Raw genomic sequence first — 20,589 nt, forward strand, 5'->3', positions numbered from 1 at the left:
TGGTTACCAAAGGTGGGGCTTGTGGGGAAATTGGGTGAAAGGTAGGAAGGGTACAAATGTACTGTTATAAAATACAAAAGTCCTAGCGATGTAATGTAAAATGTGATGACTAGAATTAACATTGCTGTGTGGTACATGTGAAAGTTGCTAAGAGAGGAGCATAAGGAAAAAAAAATTATTTTAACTATATGAGGTGAAGGATGTTAACTAAACTTACTGTGGTAATCTTTTCACAATATATGTATGCCAAAGCCATTATGCTGTACACCTTAAACTTATACAGTGCTGTGTATCAATTATATCTCAATAAAACTGAAAAAAAAAACTTTAAAAATACTAAATTTGGGGAAACCTTGGTGGCTAAGTCGGTTGAGCGTCCCATTGCTCATGACCTGATTTCAGCTCAGGCCATGAATCCATAATAAATATTAGTTTTTATTATAAAAATCACTTAAACATGCCAGGCTCTGTGCTGAGCATGGAACCTGCTTGAGACATTCTCTCTCTCTTTCTCTCTCATCTCTTCTCTCTCCTTCTGCCCTTTCCCTGCTCACACACACACACACACACACACACACACTCTCTCTCTAAAATAAAATTTAAAAAAAATTTTAATACTAAATATGTACTACTTTGAAGAAGGAAGAAAAGAAGGGAGGAAAGGAGGAAGAGAAGAAAACAGTGTAAGAAGACTGTCTACAAGAGATTACAAAGGATGTCATTTCTATTTGACATCAGGAGGAAATGAGAATGTCTAATTTGATTCCTGGCTATCATCACTTCCTGTATCTGTGAATTTGGGCAGGTTTCCTAGCCTGCTGAGCTTTAGAGTGGGGCTTAAAACAGTATCTCTAGATTTCTTGTGAGGATAGTCAATATAAGGCATTTGACATATTAGCTGGCACTTGGTAAGTAAGCACTAACAAATATTAATTTTTATTATAAAAATCACTTAAACGTTTTTTAATGTTTATTTGTGTGTGTGTGTGTGTGAGAGAAAGAGAGAGAAAGAGAGAGAGAGAGACCAGGTGAGGGGCAGAGAAAAAGGGACACACAGAATCTGAAGCAGGCTCCAGGCTCCAATCTCTCAGCACAGAGCCCACCCTGGGGTCCAAACCCACAAACTTCAAGATCATGACCTGAGCTAAAGTCAGACACTCAACTAACTGAGCTACCCAGGTGCCCCAATTTATAAAATCACTTTAAGACACACTAGTTTTATTTCTTTGACATATTTGCTTGTTAGAAAGAAAACTAATTTTTAGTGTTTGATTAGGTTAAGGCCTATTCTGAATCTCAATAATAATGCTAGGTAGGATTTAATCAATTCACAGGAAGTAATATTAAGATTGTGTCAAAAAGCATAGTTTGGTTGTAAATTCCATGCTATGTTTATGTATACAAGCCTATTTCACATAATAACTAAGAATTTGCTAACATAATTTAATTAGAAGCCTTTAATAATCTAAAAATTCTGCTTTCAAGTATATGCCCAAGGCACTGGAATATTTTGCAACACAGCACAGAACAGGTTCTTCATTGGATAAAAAATGTTTTCCCCCAAATCTTTCAGGTGCCATAACACACACAAATCTGATGAATTTTTCAATAGAGGAAATGCTATTCATTCTTCACATCCACAGTGAAATGAGATTCTACCGAAAGATACTCCGTTTTGAAATTAAATGGATTCCTTTTTTAGACACAGACTTTAACAAAGTTTATGTTTACTTAGTATTTAATAATATTATGTGAATTCTTTTATATACTTTATAAAATCAAATTTGAAAAGACAGTTAAGTTTCTAAGCTTAAGTTTTTCTCAGATAGTATTTTTTAAAATTTTGTTTTAGTTTGAGAGGGGTAGGGGAGGAGGGGCTGAAGACAGGGAGAGAGAGAATCCCAAGCAGGTTCTGCGCTGTCAGGAGAAAGCTCAATGGGGCTCGATTCCACAAATTGTGAGATCATGACCTGAGCTAAAATCAAGAGTTGGACACTTAACCACCCAGCACCCTTATCAGGTTTTTTCAAATGAAATACAGAATTAAGGACAATGTGGAAAACCTTATTCTAGGATAAGAATTCTAGAAGTGACCATTATTCTAATTCAAAGTCAATAACCATTTCAGATCTGTCTTAAAGAAATGAAAGCATTACTTTTATTCTGATTTATAAGTTATCAGGGCAGCTATTAACTAAGTTATAGAAAAGGTACAATCATATGGTTTAAGTTCTTACTATTTCTATTATATGAAACAATACAGATTTTAATAAGCACTTGTATTGCCCCTATATGTTATCTTTAAATTTAATTTAAACTTAAATTATCTTTTAAAGATCTTAGAAGTTCCTATCCCCTCAATATTAATCAATGAAAAGCTTTATTCCTGTCCAAATGTCATATACTGTATGTTACAGGTAGAGGCAGTAGTCAACACCGTCAATAACTGCAAGAACAGAACTGTTAATAATATAACTTTCAGAAGGCTTTGGTCTAAAGCTTTAAGGAATAAATATACATTAACTTACATGTTTACTGGGAGAGGTAGAAGATTCCAGTTCTTGTGAACAAACCATCTCTTCAGTAAGCACACTGTGATCTGGACTGGCTGGCAGCTCCTGAACTATAGAGTCAGATGGTATATAGCCCACAGCAGGGCTGCCCAGCTCTTCTGGAATAGAGCTTTCACTGTGTAGGTGAGAGTAAGAAGGTACTGGAGATTCTGCTTCACTTGCTATTTCTACAAAGAGAGAGTAAAAACAAGAAAAAGACCACAAGCTTGGTCAAAAGAAATTTTCAACTGCTACACTTTACATTTGCTTTTGCATAATTTCACTAGTTGCATTTAGATATAATGTTAATCCCATCATTTAAGGAATCACATTACTATAAAGTCTGTTAGTCTAAGTAAGAACTTTGGCTGACAGCAAACTGAAGGAGAGATCTATAAACATATAATCAGCAATGACAGTGACCGACAACCGATGTGATTGGGAAGCTATAGAGCAGTGACAACTCATATACTCATTTAGGAGTGTAAATTGTTCCAACCACTTTGGGAAACAATGTGGCAATACTTGGAAAAGATGAAAATACTCTGATCTATCAATTCCACTCCTAGGTATGCATCCTAGAGAAATCTTGCATATAAACAGCAGGGGACATATACACAGTTAAAAAACACAAATGTCTGATAGTAAAATGAATAAATTGTGGTATATTTAGTCAATAAAATGTAACATAGCAAAAATAATGAATGAACTAGAGCTGCACGATCGATGGAGATATACAGTGAATTTTATTTAGAGCTTCCAGAATTTGTAGCACTATCTTGTCTCTGGACTTGTCTGTGCATTATAACCCTTGCTCTTTCTAAGAAAACAAATATGTTTGACACTAAACAGAAAAATCTTGACATTATACTTGTATAATTTTAAGAATTTACATTGCTTTCCTTCTTTGTCTCTGTAGGTATAATGCCCTACAAGAATTATATTATACCATATTTTGCTTCAGTACTGCTAACATTTGATACACTCAATTCTAAAAGCCTCATTTAAGATTCGGGGCTTAAGATCTGTAAAATAAGCTTATTTCACATAAGAAATACCTTGAATAACATGGGTTTGAACTGCACAAGTCCATTTATATGTGCATTTTAAAAAATACAGTACAGGACTGTAAATGTATTTTCTCTTTCTTATGATTTTTTAAAACATTTTCTCTATCCTATTTTATTATAAGAATAATACAATACTATACTATGTACTATATAATACACATAACATATAAAATATGGGCTAATTGACTATGTTATCAGTAAGATTTCTGATTAGCAGTAAGTAAAGTGTTGGGGGAGTCAAAAGTTATACATGAATTTTTGTGTGTGGGTTGGCGCCCCTAATCCCCATGTTGTTTAAGGGTTAACTCTATTTTTTCTTTTGTTTATGTTACTTTACATTATTAAACAGTTAAACTATATATTTGATGAGATTAAAATTGCATTAAAATTGCCTTTGTCTTATCACATTTACCCAATAACACTTCTTCCACGATTAAGTAGGCCAACAGTTCTGATAAATGAGAGAGCTAGACATGAAAAAACATTGCTCTAAGATAGCAGTTAAACATTTTGGCCTCAGGACATCTTTACACTCTGAAAAATTCTTGAAGACCACAAAAAGCTTTTTCTGTGGTGACAGATATGGTTATATCTATCAATATTTATCATACTACAAGTTAAAATGGGAAAAATTTTAAATATTTAAATACAAGTGACAAATCTACATGTTAACATAAATGTCTTTTACTAAAATTTAAAATAACTACATTTTTCCTAAAAAAAAAAGGGCTTAGTTGAAAGGAGAGGGATTGTTTTACATTTTTAAAAATATCTGTAATGTCTGGCTTAACAGAAGACAGTTGGAATCTCATATCAGCTTCTGTCTGCAATCTGTGGCTATCTGTTGTTTTGGTGGAAGCATATGCAGAAAATCTGGCCTCTCAAAGAATCTATGTAATTAGGAAAGGAAGGAGTATTCTAACAGTCTGTACAGAAAATTGTGGGTATTCTTTTTTGATGCTACACCGAAACTCAACCATTGGTAGTTCCTTACATTTTAGCTGTAATGCAGAAGCTAAAACCATATCAGTAAACTTTTTGTCATCTGTTACATTCTCTAAATCATCACTGGTTATTTGGAAAACACTGGTGAGCTGAGTGCTGAAGATCTTCCCAATGTTGACACATCTTATCATGCAATATGAAAAAATGACTGATTAATATCATCACCCATCAAGTCAGGAAAGTCTTTTAAGTACTGAAAAGCTGTCCAGCTCAAGATGGGGAAAACAGCATTTCTAAAATCCTAAATTTTTGCTTGAAAGCTTAAATTTTATCACTGGTAATAAATGTAGCCCTTGTTTTCTTTGAACGGTCAAAGTTGCTTCTTGTATTTTTGAGAAACTACCAAATACACAAATGTAAATAAGCACAGATTTTTAGACATTTAAGTAAAAATGTTACTCCATGAAAAAAATGACTAGTTCAGCTTGCAATTCAAACCACTGCATTACGTGCTTTTTTAAAGGCCACCACCAACCTTCAGCACATGTGAGTGCTTCGTGCGTATTTCCTATTTTGTCACATAAAATATTAAAAAGATATGTACCCTAAGGTTGAGATTCAACAAAATTAGTACTTGTAAGTGCTTATTTCAGGGCATTCTTACATCAAACTGGCATGTTATCGTTAGTACAAAGTGGTGAAGAATACAATGACTAATAACAGTTTGGCACCACGGGCTGGATTCATACTAAGGCGTCAGCAATTTTACCTACCCTTATTTTTGCTACATCAGTGTAATGTCAACAAAGAGAAAAAGGATTCATACTTGGGAATGAAACTACTGAATTGTACGATATGTGTACCTCATGTTTATTATTTTATCAGTTACTTTTAATGACTCTTTTTTCAACCTGTTTTTCAAACTAGGTTTAACAATTGATACACCGGCAGTTCCTTGTTCCACCTGCATACCAATGGGCTTGATGGGTATTGTGAATGGGCTGAGTGATGGCTCTGGAAAACAAATGTCCATGTCTTAACGTCCAGGACCTGTGAATGAAATTCTTTTTGGAAAAAAGGGTCCTTGCAGATGTAATTAAGGATCTCATGATGAGATCATCCTAGATCATCTGGGTAGGCCCTAAATCCACTGACAACTTTCCTTATGAGACCAGAGGAGCAGACAGACATGGAGAAGACAGTGTGAGACTGGAGTCAGGCAGACACAAGAAATGCTGACAGCATAGCCACAAGCTGGAAGGAGGAAGGAAAGAACTGTTCCCTGGATCCTTCGGGGGGAGTACAGTGCTGCCAACACCTTGCTTTTATACTCCTGGCCCCCAGAAAGGGGAGAATTTTTTTTACGCTACTGAATTTGTGGTAATTTGTTCCAGCAGGCTTAGGAAGGGAAATATTATTTCTTTACGGTTTTTATGCCCTGATTACTAATAAATGTGACATCTTTTCAGATTTATTGATGATTTGGAGTTCTTCATTTGTGAATTATCCACTCTGACCCCTAGTTTTAAAATGTGGTTGTCATTTTATTTTTGATTCACAGGAGTTGCTTGCATGTTCTTCTCCTATTCCTTTGTCAGTCATATGTGTTGCAAATATCTTCTTTTGCTGTTTTCCTTCCTTTATGGTGTGTTAATGAACAGAAATTCTTGATTTATTGAAGTCAAAATCAAAGATATTGATATTTTCCTTTAGGTTTTGCTTTGTATAACCTTTAAAGAAATCTTTCCCTCCCCTTGATGTCATATAGATATTCTCTTCTATGGTCTAAAAGTTTCATAATTCTAATTTTTACATTTAAACCTTTTTTTTTTTTAACCCTTCAGCTGGATCTTTCTATACTGTCAATGTAGGGATCCAATTTCATTTTTTTCCTGCCCTCCAAACTTATTGGAGAGTCCCTCCTTCCTTCACTGTGCTGCAAAGTTACCTGTGTCAGAAGTCAATTTTCCACATCTGTATGGGTCTTTTTCTGGGCTATTTGATAATCTATTTGTCTATCTCTGTACAAATAATCCCATTTTAATTATTAAACTCTTACAAGTTTTGTTATCTGGTAATGTAAGTTCTCCATTTCGTGGTTCTTCGTTAACAGTGTCTTTGTTTTTTGATCCTTTGTTCTTTCGTACAAAATTGTAAAATGAGTTTGTCAAACCCTATGAAGAAACCTTGCTGCATTTCTGATTTAAAATGCCTTAAATCTACAAATAAGTTCAGGCAGAATGAACATCTTTAATGACACTGAACCTGTGAGAATGGAAAAGCTTTCTATTTATTTTGGTTTTATGTAATGTCTCCTAATAAAATTCTAAAGTTTTCTCCATAAAGATCTTATATATTTTTTGTTAAATTTATTCCTAGTACTTCATGTTTTTTATTTCTATGATAAATGGTATCTTGAAATTAATTTTTCTAGGGGCATCTGAATGGCTCAGTCAGTTAAGCATATGACTCTTGATTTTGGCTCAGGTCATGATCTCCCAGTTGTTGGACTGAGCCCTGCATCAGGCTCTGTGCTGAGCATGGAGCTTACTTGGGATTCTCTCTCTCCTCTCTCTCTCTGCTCTTGCCTTACTTGCACTCTCTCTCAAAATAAATAAATAAACTTTTTAAATTAGATTTTTCTAGCCAGTTTCTGCTGGTCTATAGACGTCTAATTGAATTTTCTTTACAAATTTAACAACCAGTCAGTTGTTAAATGGTGGATTTTCTATAATAATACGTTTTACTTCTTCCTTTCACTCCTTAGGTGAAACAGAAGCACCTTTGTCTTATTTCCAAATTTAAAGGGAAAGTTTTATATGTAGTATCTTGTTGCAGGTTTGGTTTTCCATTTTTGTTAACAGATATCCTAGATCATGTGAAGAAAGCTCCCTTCTATTGCTACTTTGATCTAAATTTGTTTTATTAGAAATGCTTTTTGGATTTTATCAAGTATCTTCCCCAAATCCACTGAGATGTCATGTAACTTTTCTCCTTTAATCTGTTAAGTAATTTGCCATGTTTTTAGAATGTGTTAACTCCTACTTGGTCACGGACTAACCCACTTCCATTTCACAGAATTCACTCATTTCGGGGCGCCTGGGTGGCTTAGTCGGTTAAGCGTCCGACTTTCACTTAGGTCATGATCTCGCGGTTCGTGGGTTCGAGCCCCGCGTCGGGCTCTGTGCTGACTGCCAGCTCAGAGCCCGGAGCCTGTTTCAGAGTCTGTGACTCCCTCTCTCTCTGACCCTCCCCTGCTCACGCTGTCTCTCTCTCTCTCCTAGAAATAAATAAAAAAAATATTAAAAAAAAAAAAGAATTCACTCATTTCTTCTCATTTTCAGATATGTTAGCATAAAGTTCTTCACAATAGTCTCATGATTTCCAGGTCTGTGTCATTTGCAGTTTTATAGCTTTCTTCACATTTAATCATCCGCCTTTCTTAAAAACAATGAAATATAAATCTTTCGGTTACATTAGGCTTGGGTTTGCAGAATAAATGGAGTTAGTATTTATTACCTTTCTGTTCTGTTCTCTGGTCCTCAATTTCTTTCTTTGGAGTTTTAGGTTTTATTAATTCTTTGTCCCAGGCAGCCAAAGCTTGTTTTTCCATTTGACGAATTTCTGCCTCCTCTGCATCCAAACGGCGCTTCCACTCCAGCAGCTCCTCCGCGTGTTGTCGCCGTTGCATTAGTTTTTGTTCTCGCTTTGTCAGAAACCTACGGTCACACCACGAGGAACGGTTAGAGAACAAATCTATGGCAGAGCTCTATACCACTCCCTGCCTTCTCAACAAGCTGTGTAAAAACAGCACATTCATGCTACTCCTTTGAAAAAGCTTTGAAATAACAGAAGCTTTAATGAATTATTCAGAAAAGGAGAGAATTTATGTTTTACTTCTAATTGTTTGGAAAGATTAGCAAAGGAAACATGGTGGCAAATTCAGAAAAGACAATCTTCAGAATATCTGGACAACCATGACTGATAATCCTGAAACTACATATTCACTTCTCATAGGTGACTTTTTTCATAACAGAAGATATAAGGAATTTATTCTGAAGGCTCAGACCAGAAAACACACAAACCCAAAATAACAAAGACCAAAAACAATAACAAAAAACAAATCTCAAAGCCCCCAAACAAGCAAGCAAACAAAAAATGTGTTCATGTTCCTTTTTGACTTTTACTTTCAAATTCAGTCTGGTTTTACTTCAGGTATCACTCACTATACCCCTCTTTGGTTCCCATTGCCTAAGAGATGCAATGTCAGTTGGTAATTATGGAGAGAATACTGAGCACCACAGTCAGATGCCTTAAGCATATAAACATAACTTTATTTACTTGAATAAAAGGATGCACCAAATGCCTCAAATTTCTCAATTTAACCCAATCTCTGAACTTCAATAGCCTGATATGTTGTAGCTCCAAAGGATCAAGAGAAATTACTGATTTAGGAAAAGTTATCTGAGTAGTTAAAAAGCTACTATTAAACTCTCCTCCAATGTAGATGCCACAGCTAAATAAAAGGTGGGCTGCTCATGTCATTGGTGTTAGATCTGTATTGGTAGCTAACCAACAAAAATGTGTTCACACATCCAACAAACACTTAATAAAAAGCACGAAAATGGTCATTCCATTTCTTGAACAGTCAGCATGTCATATTAACGTGGAAACAAAAAGGTACCATCTATGGGACACTTGACAAAAAGCCTCCCGGCTGTTAAGGAAAAAAAAGAAAAAGGAAAAAGCAAACAAAACAAACAAAAAGAACAGAGCATGCTCTATCAAAGAGTGCACTGAAAAAGGTGCAAAGTTACCTGACCAACTGGTTGTAGATATACAGCTGGAATTTGGGATGAAGGTTGGGAAAACAGACACTGAGAGAGGCCCAGTGGTGAGACGTAAAGACAGAGAAGAAGTAGTGAACAGGAGAGCAGTGTCTACAAAATAAGGAGGAAGATTTTAAAACCAAGGGATCGAGAGGCAGAAGAGTGAGAAAGGGAAAGCATAAGAGCTGAGTGGAGAACTTTTAATATGCCTCCTGAATAACATTATAAGCTACTCCGTTAAAGCAACTGTTATACTCTGTGTGACATATAAAACGTTCTATTATAGATCTTACCAGTGATTTCTGAATAAACATGACTTTTTCCTCAGATGTTGCTTACCATTACCTATAATTTCAGGTAAATTTACTTGCTTGTGAGTAAAGTAATGAGAAGTACAGTGTGGAGCTAAATAAATTTTCCCATAAGCTTTAACACAGAGTACAACAACTATGGCTCTAACCTAGTACATCCACAACTATACATACATATGTAATCCTGAGCAAATGACTTTTATATCTGTACCTTGTCATATATTTTAAGATTAAAATTAAATAAATAAAATGTACTGCATTTGCCTTATTTAACCTTACGATCTAGCTTGAAAATAGTAATTTGGAAAATAAGTTTATAGTAAAAATATCTTGTTCACCTCTACCACATAAAACTGCTCATAGGAACTACTGGAGGTATCTTGCTTTATATTTAACAAAGGCCCACTTTAATAAGATTGAAATACCATATCCATTCTATAAAATATGAGAATGCGTAATTAAGAATAACCTAAGCTTGTTGCAATAAATACTCTCAGCAGCCAAAAAAAAAAAAAAAAAAAAAAAAAAAAATCATGCTGTGGACAGCTCAGTCATAGGTTAAAGGTAAGAAGAAAATTTCATGTTAGAGTTATAACAGTAGAAAAAACCCCACCAGTTTCTCTTCTTTTTAAATAGTAAATAAATCATTTATTTATATACATATATATATATATAAAAGCATGTAGATATTTGAAAGGATAACTGAGTCTAGTACTGGTTTGGAAGGTTAGTTCTCTTTGACAGAGCACGCTCCTGTTCACATGCACACAACAATAACCTGTAGATCAAGGCAACACTTTTTGCCTTGGAAGGGCAAGGAATAATATCAGTATGTCACAGAAGTGAGAAAATCTAGGTATAAATCCAGCCACACATTTGGATTTTAAAAGTATGTAGAATCTTGCTTCAACATATGCCTTTAGATGACAGACTATTTCAATATCTGTCTCCCCATATACAACTTAATATTTCACCTCTCCTTCTTTTACTTGTATATGTACACACACACATACAAACACGTTTGTATCTGGATTGCCTTGATTTTCTGCACTGAAGTTCAAGGGAAAACAACTTTGTCAAATTTTAGTAAGACACTGCAATCTTCCTTGCCATTCTTTATGAATGTATAATAAACCTATTTTGATGCTGATTATCAAAATATGCAAAAAACAAATTACTCAGCAAAAGGTCCAAAAAAATCTATTCATAATATTTAAATATCACCCACCCTCTTAAGTACATAACTGCTAAATGCATGCATGACCTAGTATAAAAAGCAGAATAATATTGGAACATGTAAAATGAAATGTAAAAAAGATATAATTTAAATTTGTCCAGCCCAATATAGAGAATAATTTTCTCTATTAGAACAAATACTGAACATTTATTTTTCATTTATAATGATTAAGCATATTCAAAAGCTCTAGGTTAGAAATGAACAACAAAAGAAATAGCTAATTGAAAAAAAGAAGAAAATAGTTTTAAGATATAGTGTAAGAAAAGTTTAAAGTTAAAACTTCTTCCCAGAAACATATGTTCCTTATTTAATATATGTATATTCTAGAAGTAGTGTCCTTTAAAAGCTAAATAAAATAAAGTTGAAATAAAAGAAGCAGTACTTCACACTAGAGTTAACAATCCTGCAAGATGTTGCACAAATAAGAAATGAAATTTGTAAATGATGGAGTCATAGATGCCTACTAATAAAAAATGCTGCTAATATGCTTCATGGTTGGTGTCAAGGCCTCCCGCAGCAAGGCTTCTGATGGGTAAGAACACTGGACTTGGGACAATTAGATATAAAATAGATTTAATCTAGTATATAAATCATTATTTTCTTACAACATTTAATCTTGGGAAATTCATGAGTAATTAGTTCTCTTTTAAAGTCACACTTTCACACTCTAAACTCTGTAAATATACAGATAAATAGCCACTGAGCACTTTTCCAATTTAAACAAATCCTATTGAGAAGGGTCAGTTTCTACGGAGATAACTTTAAGTCATCACTGTAGTTTTCTTTTTTTAAACTATAAGGTTGGTAGCAGATATGCTAACTTAACTCAACTTTAACTCTGGTTGGCTAGTGTCCACAAAGCAGGGTCTGAGTTCTAGCCCTGCCACGACGCAATGTGTGTGATGTAGGACAAATTACTTCTGTCCATGGCCTCAATTTCTTCCTGTGAAACTAAGGGACTATACTAGATGACTTCCCTAAGAGACCTTTTAGTTCCAGCAGTTTATAATTCTTTCTCCAAGTACCTCCTCACACTGTTTTAAATACCTCAATATACTGCTAGATCATGTGACGTAAATGGGAACACTTTTTTTCCCATTGTGCTAATACAACTGTAGATTATGTTCCAAAAGACTGTAAACCATGCTATAATTTGAAAAAGTAAAATTATGATGTAAGTTTTAAATAAATTTTGAGTTGTAAAATCATTTGACTCTGAAAACTATTAAATAAAACAAAAACCTAATACTTTAAATCATTTAAAGTTGTTTCTGGACCCAAAATTCATTCTATTTTTTTTTTAATGTTTTTTATTTATTTCTGAGAGAGAGAGAGACAGCATGAGCAGGGGAGGGTCAGAGAGAGAGGGAGACACAGAATCCAAAACAGGCTCCAGGCTCTGAGCTGTTAGCACAGAACCCAACGCGGGGCTTGACCTCACAAACCGTGAGATCATGACCTGAGCTGAAGTCGGACACTTAACCCACTGAGCCACCCAGGTGACCCCCAAAATTCATTCTAAATTGTAATAAGTAAAAATAAAACACAGTGTTTTAAATATTAAAATGAATTAATTCTTCAACTCCTTAAGCATTTTTAATGATACGAGAAATATGAGGATATGGAGAGTACTAACAACAGAAAATGAAGTCTTGTATTTTTTTCTCAAGCAAAATTTATTCCATTACTTAAAACTGCCTAATAATTTACATATACTTAAATAAACAAAGTGCAGGTATACTATTCCTAACCTAGAAATAAAGAAAATAAAAACTATTATCAGACTATCAGGACTTAGTCTAGAAACTTCTCTAAGAAAATTCTATTTTTAATTTAAGGCAATGATGTTTAATACACTTTTTAGAATTCTAATGAATATGTCTTCTTTAAAGGAATATCCAAAGTCTTCCCTTGTAAATCCTTAACTTTTTAAACTCAGCAGATTAATGGTGAAGATCTTAATACTGAATAGATACTACCACGAATATTTTTAGACAGAGCTATGTCATACAATATTTATCTGTTTAACTTTATGATTATTTAAAACCAAGTAAGTAAATTTGCTCCTTTAATGGTTTCTAAGCTAACTGAGAATATTTTAAAATACTTAAAATGAATGTTTCAGAAGTTCTGACTTCATTTTTCCATGCTAACTTGGTCTGCAATGATCAAACCAAAATATAACTATATACTTGTGGGATTTTTTTTTTCCCGCTTCTTCTTATGCTATAAAGTAATCACTAATTAAAAGTATACTTAACTCAGAACATTCACCCATGAAAATTGCTTTTATTTTTTCCAGTAAAAATTTCTACCTCCTCTGAATTTCTGAGCAATTAATTTCTATATACTTCTCTAAAGGAATCAACACTTTTTCTTTTTTCCACCTAGACCATATACTCTTTAAGGGCAAGGTTTAGGTTTGATTCACCTTCATATCTCTCAGAACCTGACACATGCACACTTTTCCCAATAAGTAATTGCTAAGAATAAGTATTATTTAGTAAACAATATAAAAGAACAGCTGCTATTAAATGAAAGAGAAAAAGTGCCATGTCCTTTTTAACACTTAAAGGTAAACCCATTCTTTCTGTTTTATTTGCTCAGTAAATATTTTCCTGAAATGGAAATGGCAAATTAACAGTAGAAGTCAATGGCATTGTATTTTCTTCATGAATATATGTTTCAGGACTATAGCAATGCACTTATATTGTAAATAACGCCCCTCACAGTAATAACCAAAACTCAGATTCCACTTACCAACAGTACTGAAAAGACTAAGGGCTATTCACTCTGTGGTTTCTGAAACATATATTCATTACTACAAATCTTTTTCACAACTTAAATTTCTTTTGCTTTTCATTATACTTAGAAATGGAAATTATTTATATAATGTCTGATGAATAAAAAAGGAAAAGCCATAAATTAGAAATACAAATTTTAACAAAGGCATTGCTGCCTCAGTGAAAGATAAAGAAGGAAATCTTTCACTGTAGCCAAGAACAGTTTGATTGCTTCAGAGAAACAATTGTCACAGAATCAGAGTTCAGAGGGTTAACAACAAGCAATGGTATACTGTGAAAATGTTCTTCTCAATAGTTAGCTAAGCTTACAGAGGGAGGAATACTTTTTGACAGGTGTTTTACATCAATAAAATAGTAATCTCTTGTAAGACTGCCTTTGCAAATCTACAGAACAAATAACAGTGCCTAGTAGCAAAGGCTCAAATGATTCTGCTGACTATAAAATTAACTCATTCAATTTACTGGCATTTCTTTACTGACATTCCAATATTGTTGGGGTGCCTGGGTGGCTCAATATTGTTGAAAGAGATCTCAGTGTAAAGTTCTGGTGATCTGAATGGGATATAAAGACGAGTTTTCACATTATTTTGTTCTAGAGATCAAAAAACACTGCCTAACAATAATCTTCCTTTATAGGGCATTGCTATTTTTGAAAAATACTCTGGTTCATCCTCAAATTTCAGCACCATCATTAAAACTAATTCCTTTGCGAGCCTAAGTGTCCATCAACGGACGAATGGATCAAGAAGATGTGGTTTATCTATACCATGGAATACTACATGGCAATGAGAAAGCATGAAATCTGGCCATGTGTAGCAACATGGATGGACCTTGAGGGTGTTATGCTGAGCGAAATAAGTCAGGCAGAGAAGGACAAATACCATATGTTTGCACGTATAGGAGGATTAGGAGGAACTTAACAGAGGACCAAGGGGGAGAAGAAGGGGGGAAATGGTGGGGGAAAGGGAGAGAGGCAAACCATGAGAGACTCTTGAATGCTGACAAAAACTGAGGACTGATGGATGTGGGGGGGAGGGGGAGGATGGGCATGGAGGAGGGCACTTGTGGGGATGAGCACTGGGTGTTATGTGGAAACTAATTTGACAATAAACTATTTGTAAAAAAAAAAAAAAAGTGAAATTACCAAATAAATCATGGAGCATGATAGTATGGAATTCTACACAGTTGTTAGAAAGAACAGGATAAATCCATATGTAGTGGGTTGGAGGTATATTCCCTCCATATGATATATGATATGTGATATATGACATGCGATATATGACATAAGACTATATGATATACTTTTTTTTTTTTTTAAATATTTTTATTTATTTCTAGGATAGAGAGAGACAGCGTGAACAGGGGAGGGTCAGAGAGAGAGGGAGATAGACTCTGAAACAGGCTCCAGGCTCTGAGCTGGCAGTCAGCACAGAGCCCGACGCGGGGCTCGAACCCACAAACCGCGAGATCATGACCTAAGCAAAAGTCGGATGCTTAACCGACTAAGCCACCCAGGCGCCCCAAGACTATATGATATACTTTTAAGTGAAATGACGCAAGATGCTAAATAATATCTTTGGTTTTTTTAAAAAAGCTTATATTTGTGTATATAGCTACTGCGCGAGTGTGCGTGTGCATGCCCCCTTATGTATAGAATCTGGACACCATCTGCAAACATTAATATCAATCCATTAATGGTGGAGGACTGTGGTGAGTAGGGAGCCAAATATAAATAATAAAGCGGCAACGAGGGGAAAAAAAAAAAAACTAATTCCTTTGCCACCACTGTCCTTACCCTAATCCCACCCACAAACACAACTGCATTGCTTCAAATACAGATCAAGTCACTGAATCCTTCAAGGCCTATTTCTTTGAATTTCTCAAACAGTTACTGCAGAGGCTGACAAAGGAAGGTAGAACAATAATACAAAAATTCTGTGCGTTTAATATTTTGGATTTTGAGAAAATAATTAATAAAATTTGGAACAAAATAAATTCAATCCTGAATTTGTTATTTAGAATTTTTAAAGCTTAACCAAATCTGAAATAAGCACTGCATGAACTGTCTCATCTCATAAACAGACTAGGATTAGCGTTTCTTCTTCTCTGTGAATAAATTATTAGAATATTATTCATAAAGGCCAGCAATGAGGATCTTACTAATATAGATGAGCAAGGGATCAACGAAGAAATTACTCCTGAAGCTGCCTTTCCTCCAACATTTACCAAAGACATTTGAAAGCATATATAAAGTGTTAGGTCAGCTCTAAAACTTCACAAGACAGATAACTCTGAATTCAAACATTTCTGAAGCGAAACAGTATGCCTGTACAGGCTTTGGGAAATTTTATTAAGAAAGAAGAAAGCATCTTTAGTCTACATTTCAATACATTCTTATATGAAAAAGCCTTATTCAGTCTATCCTGTGGAATTATCCAAAAGGAATACTTACACGTTTGTAATTATTTGGTTTCACCTCTTTATATTTATTTTAAAATTTTGTATTTGTTTTTTAAAACTTATTTTCATAACCAACTTAGGTATTTTAAGGTTATGAAGTGCAATTTAACTAAGCAATAAAGTGCCAACATGTAACACTATACCTACAGTATATAAGGCTTGATTTACAACTGCCTATTTGAGAACTAATTAATTCATAAGTTGATGTCACATATAAAAATACAGAGCATTATTAAATTTGGTGCTGTGTGGTACGCTGACAAAGGATATCAGTACAACTTAAGTTCAATCTGCAGTTCAAACTGTTAACAAAATAAAATAGCAGTCAACAAAAAATTATAATGGGTTTGTCTTTCATATTTAAAGAAGGCAGAAATTGTTATAAAGTGAAGGCTAGGGTCCACAAACAGCAACTTGACAAGGTTATTTTAATTAAATGTACACCCAGAAGAGTAAACTCTCAAGTACATGTAACTGCATACGGTCAATGCTGACACACAACTGAGCTACGTTTAAGTAGAAGTAGCCTTCTTTAAAAGAGCTTCTAAAAAATAATACTAGGAAATGTTTTAGAAGAATGGTAGATGGGCAAATCATTCAACATCCCAGGAGAATTTCAGTTTTTCTGGTTTCAACTGAACAATCCACACCTACTCACAGGTTAAAATTTCTATCTGACCTAAACTGGGAGTGGTTAGCGAGCCATGGCATGAGGTCTCAGGATGTACCATTAAGTGCTTCCCCAAGTAAACAGACATATCCACGGATTGCAGAGAAGGTATAAATCTCACACTTACTTTTACCTTTTCATGAAAGAAAGATGGAAACATTGTCATGAGTATATGTACAATCACTATGTTGGTTTTTAAAATAAGAAGGCTGGTTGTATTAAAAACAAGACAATTTGTTTTATAATAAGATCTATAGTCAATTGACTTCTAGGTTGACTTGATAATTCTACTAAAATGCTACTGAATTCATAAAATATTATGTTTTATCAGCCTAATCTAATGAAGTACATTAAAGATATTTGTTGCTATCACTTTCAACGTGAACAGGAGATATTTATAAAAACGAATTACTTTTCATCCATGCGGCTTCTCATTTTTTTCAGTTTCTGCATAATGCTGCTAGTTTCACTGCTGGAGATCGAAATGGGGGAGGGACTGCGGGTCTCCAAGTCAGTCGGACCAGGACTGGTTGCCTTATTATCCTTTGTATCATCGTCGCTAGGAGAGTCCTGTAAACAAAGGAGGGTAAAACTTTACAATTTTACTGGAATTTAAGGTCTCAAAGTGATCTTAAACACTGTAATTTCAAAATTATGTTTATCCTCAAAATCATATTTATAAAAATAGTAGAAATAAAGGGAATCACTTATATGACAGGATTATATCACGCATTTAAAAGTGGCTAAAATACAGATTTAGTTATGTATAGCTTACATACATTTATATATAATCACAAAGTATAATAATTTCTTTAAAAGATGTGAAAAAAATCCAAAAATCTTCTGTTGCTAGCAGTCTAGTGTATGTCCTAATTTCTTTATTTTTAAATTTTTTAATGTTTATTTATTTTTGAGAGAGACAGAGCATGAGTGGGGCGGCAGGGGCAGGGGCGGGGCAGAGAGAGAGGGAGACACAGAATCCGAAGCAGCTCCAGACTCTGAGCTGTCAGCGCGGAGTCGGATGTGGGGCTTGAACTTGGGAACGGTGAGATCATGACCTGAGCCGAAGTCGGACGCTTAACCGACTGAGCCACCCAGGTGCCCCTAAAGCAGCTATTTTAAAGGAAACATTTTATTTTAAAATAACATAAATTTTGTGCATGAGGTTTGTTTTAAGCAGAAATCTAGTTACTGAGAAAGCATGTATCAATTCATTGTGCATAATCACATTTCTGGTCAGATAGGGAAATAACTTTATATCTTAGCAGAAAGGCAACACTTCTTAAATTATTTTAAAAAAATTTTATGTTTTATTCTTGAAGAGAGACTGAGTACAAGTGGGGGAGGGGCAGAGACAGGGAGACACAGAATCCGAAGCAGGCTCCAGGCGCTGAGCTGTCAGCACAGAGCCCAGGAAGGGGCTCCAGCCCACAAACTGAAATCATGACCAAAGCCAAAGTCAGACGCTTAACCAACTGAGCCACCCAGGCACTACAACACTGTTCTTTTTTAATAAGGAAAAGATTAAAATATTAAAAGAAAGCAAGATAAAGAAATAGTAGCTAGCTCCATTTATTCCCCATTCTCACAAGTGAATGGAAAATATTTTAGACTGTTAATGCAAATGAAAATGTCTAGCTAGAAATGTTATACTGAAATTAAATAAAATTCAATGAAATGAATAGGATATAGTAAATACTATCCTACTTACTCTTTTTTTTTTAATGTTTTATTTATTTCTAGGAGAGAGAGACAGTGTGAGCAGGGGAGGGTCAGAGAGAGAGGGAGTCACAGACTGAAACAGGCTCCAGGCTCTGAGCTGGCAGTCAGCACAGAGCCCGACGCGGGGCTCGAACCCACAAACCATAAGACCATGACCTGAGCGGAAGTCAGACACTTAACTGACTGAGCCACCCAGGCGCCCTGTCCTAATTTCTTTCAAATCGAGCCCACTCAAAAGGCATATAAAATTACAGACACATATATGATACCTTATAACTATATGTACAGACAAAAGAATGAAGGGAACACATAATTTATTTTAATAATACTGGGGGATGGATATTTCTCTTTCCATTTCTAATGAAAAAAGCAGTATTCTCTCAAATTAAGTTTATAATGAAAGGATTTAGAACAATTGGGTTTTTAAAAAAATATTTATTTTGAGACGGAGAAAGAGAGTGTGCGTGAGCAAGTGGGAGAGGGGCAGAGAAAGAGAGAACGAGAGAGAATCCCAAGCAGCCTGAGTACAGATTTCGATGAGGGACTTGACCCCACACACCCTGAGATCATGACATGAACCAATATCAAGAGTCAGATGCTCAACCGACTGAGCCACCCAGGATCCCTAGAACTATTGGTTTGATATGTTTTTTCTAAAGAACAAAAAAAAGTAAGTCTTTCCCACAAATACTCATTTATTTTCATAACTTTTCAGGAAGATGAGGGACAATCATGGCTGTTTTTATTTTGTGAACAATACACAGCAAAGTCCTCCTTCCTAAGTAATTCAATATGAAAGTCATTAGATGAAGAGAACAAGGTAGGTCCATACAGAGGTGGAGGTGAATAAGGTGTCCTGAATGGAGTGAGATGAAGGAGGCATCTAACACAGGAGGGTGGCCTGTGTGCCAAGTCAGAGCCCAAGTGGAACAACGTGGATGTCCACGTGGAAGCAGACCTACATGGCATGTCACAAGCCCAGACAGAGTGAGGTGGCATTCCCACAGAGAACAGAGGGCAAAGAGGGTAAGAGAGAACAGAGAAAGGGCAAGGAGATGGGGGAACAACTTGACCTGGGAGTCAGAATCCAGGGGCGACGAGAAGGCTATCCACATGAGGAAAGGGGTGGCAGTTATGGGAGATGGGTTACAGAGAAGAATGATCCAATCATTTCTGTATTACGGAAAATGTTAACCAGTTGTCTGTCAGAGAAGGAAGTTTCAAAAGAAAGAAAACTAGAATGGAACCTTATGGTACTGGATTAGAAATGGAAGAATCAGCATGAACTCATGATATATATACTATATGTCTATGTACATACAGAAATAAACATATATAAAATGTGTATTTTTATTATATTTAATAAAATTATGTATTATTTAGATTTGTTGCTTTTAGGAGGACTAAAACCTGAATAGCAATGAGCATGCCTATTAGTTTTTAAAGAACTCTCCTCCTTGGATAAACAGCTGATTCCAAATCTGGGGCAGGGAAGGTACAAGATGACCTGGAGACATTTTGTTGCAGGAAACACGGAAGTGCCCAAAGACTGATGGGGACATGTCAAAAGGACACAAAAACTTGAAAAGAAACATGAAATAGTCTGATTTGGGACAAAGTGAGCATCAAAACAAATGTCAGTAACAGGTTTAACTCTGAGTAAAATAGGAATCTGTCCATATTGATATAAATAAAATAATAAGTTTAATGAAAAACAAGAATTTATGTAGTCTGAAAGTAACTCATGCAAGGGTGCCTGGTAGCTCAGTTGGTTGAGTGCCAACCTTGGCTCAGGTCATGATCTCACAGTTTGTGGGTTTGAACCTCGCATCGGGCTCTGTGTGGACAGCTCAGAGCCTGGAGCCTGCTTCAGACTGTGTCTCCTCCTCTCTCTGTCCTCCCTGCATGCTCTGTCTCTCTCTTTCTCAAAAATAGAATAAACATAAAAAAATTAAAAATATGTATTTAATAAAAATTGAAAAATAACTC

General features: G+C 35.1%; 1 protein-coding gene across 1 annotated transcript in view; it reads right to left on the reverse strand.

The window, feature by feature from the left end:
• CEP350 (centrosomal protein 350) overlaps nucleotides 1-20,589 on the reverse strand; it is a 144,197-nt gene that overhangs the window by 35,789 nt on the left and 87,819 nt on the right. The window contains exons 27-29 of the mRNA XM_039249495.1: nucleotides 17,291-17,448; nucleotides 8,087-8,286; nucleotides 2,529-2,740 (exon numbers count right to left, since the gene is read on the reverse strand). Of these exons, the coding sequence (XP_039105426.1) occupies nucleotides 2,529-2,740; nucleotides 8,087-8,286; nucleotides 17,291-17,448 (570 nt within the window). The remainder of the gene's footprint in view (nucleotides 1-2,528; nucleotides 2,741-8,086; nucleotides 8,287-17,290; nucleotides 17,449-20,589) is intronic.

The sequence above is a fragment of the Hyaena hyaena genome, unplaced genomic scaffold, assembly GCF_003009895.1.
Source record: "Hyaena hyaena isolate Hyena2069 unplaced genomic scaffold, ASM300989v1 scaffold_339, whole genome shotgun sequence".
Lineage (NCBI taxonomy): Eukaryota > Metazoa > Chordata > Mammalia > Carnivora > Hyaenidae > Hyaena > Hyaena hyaena.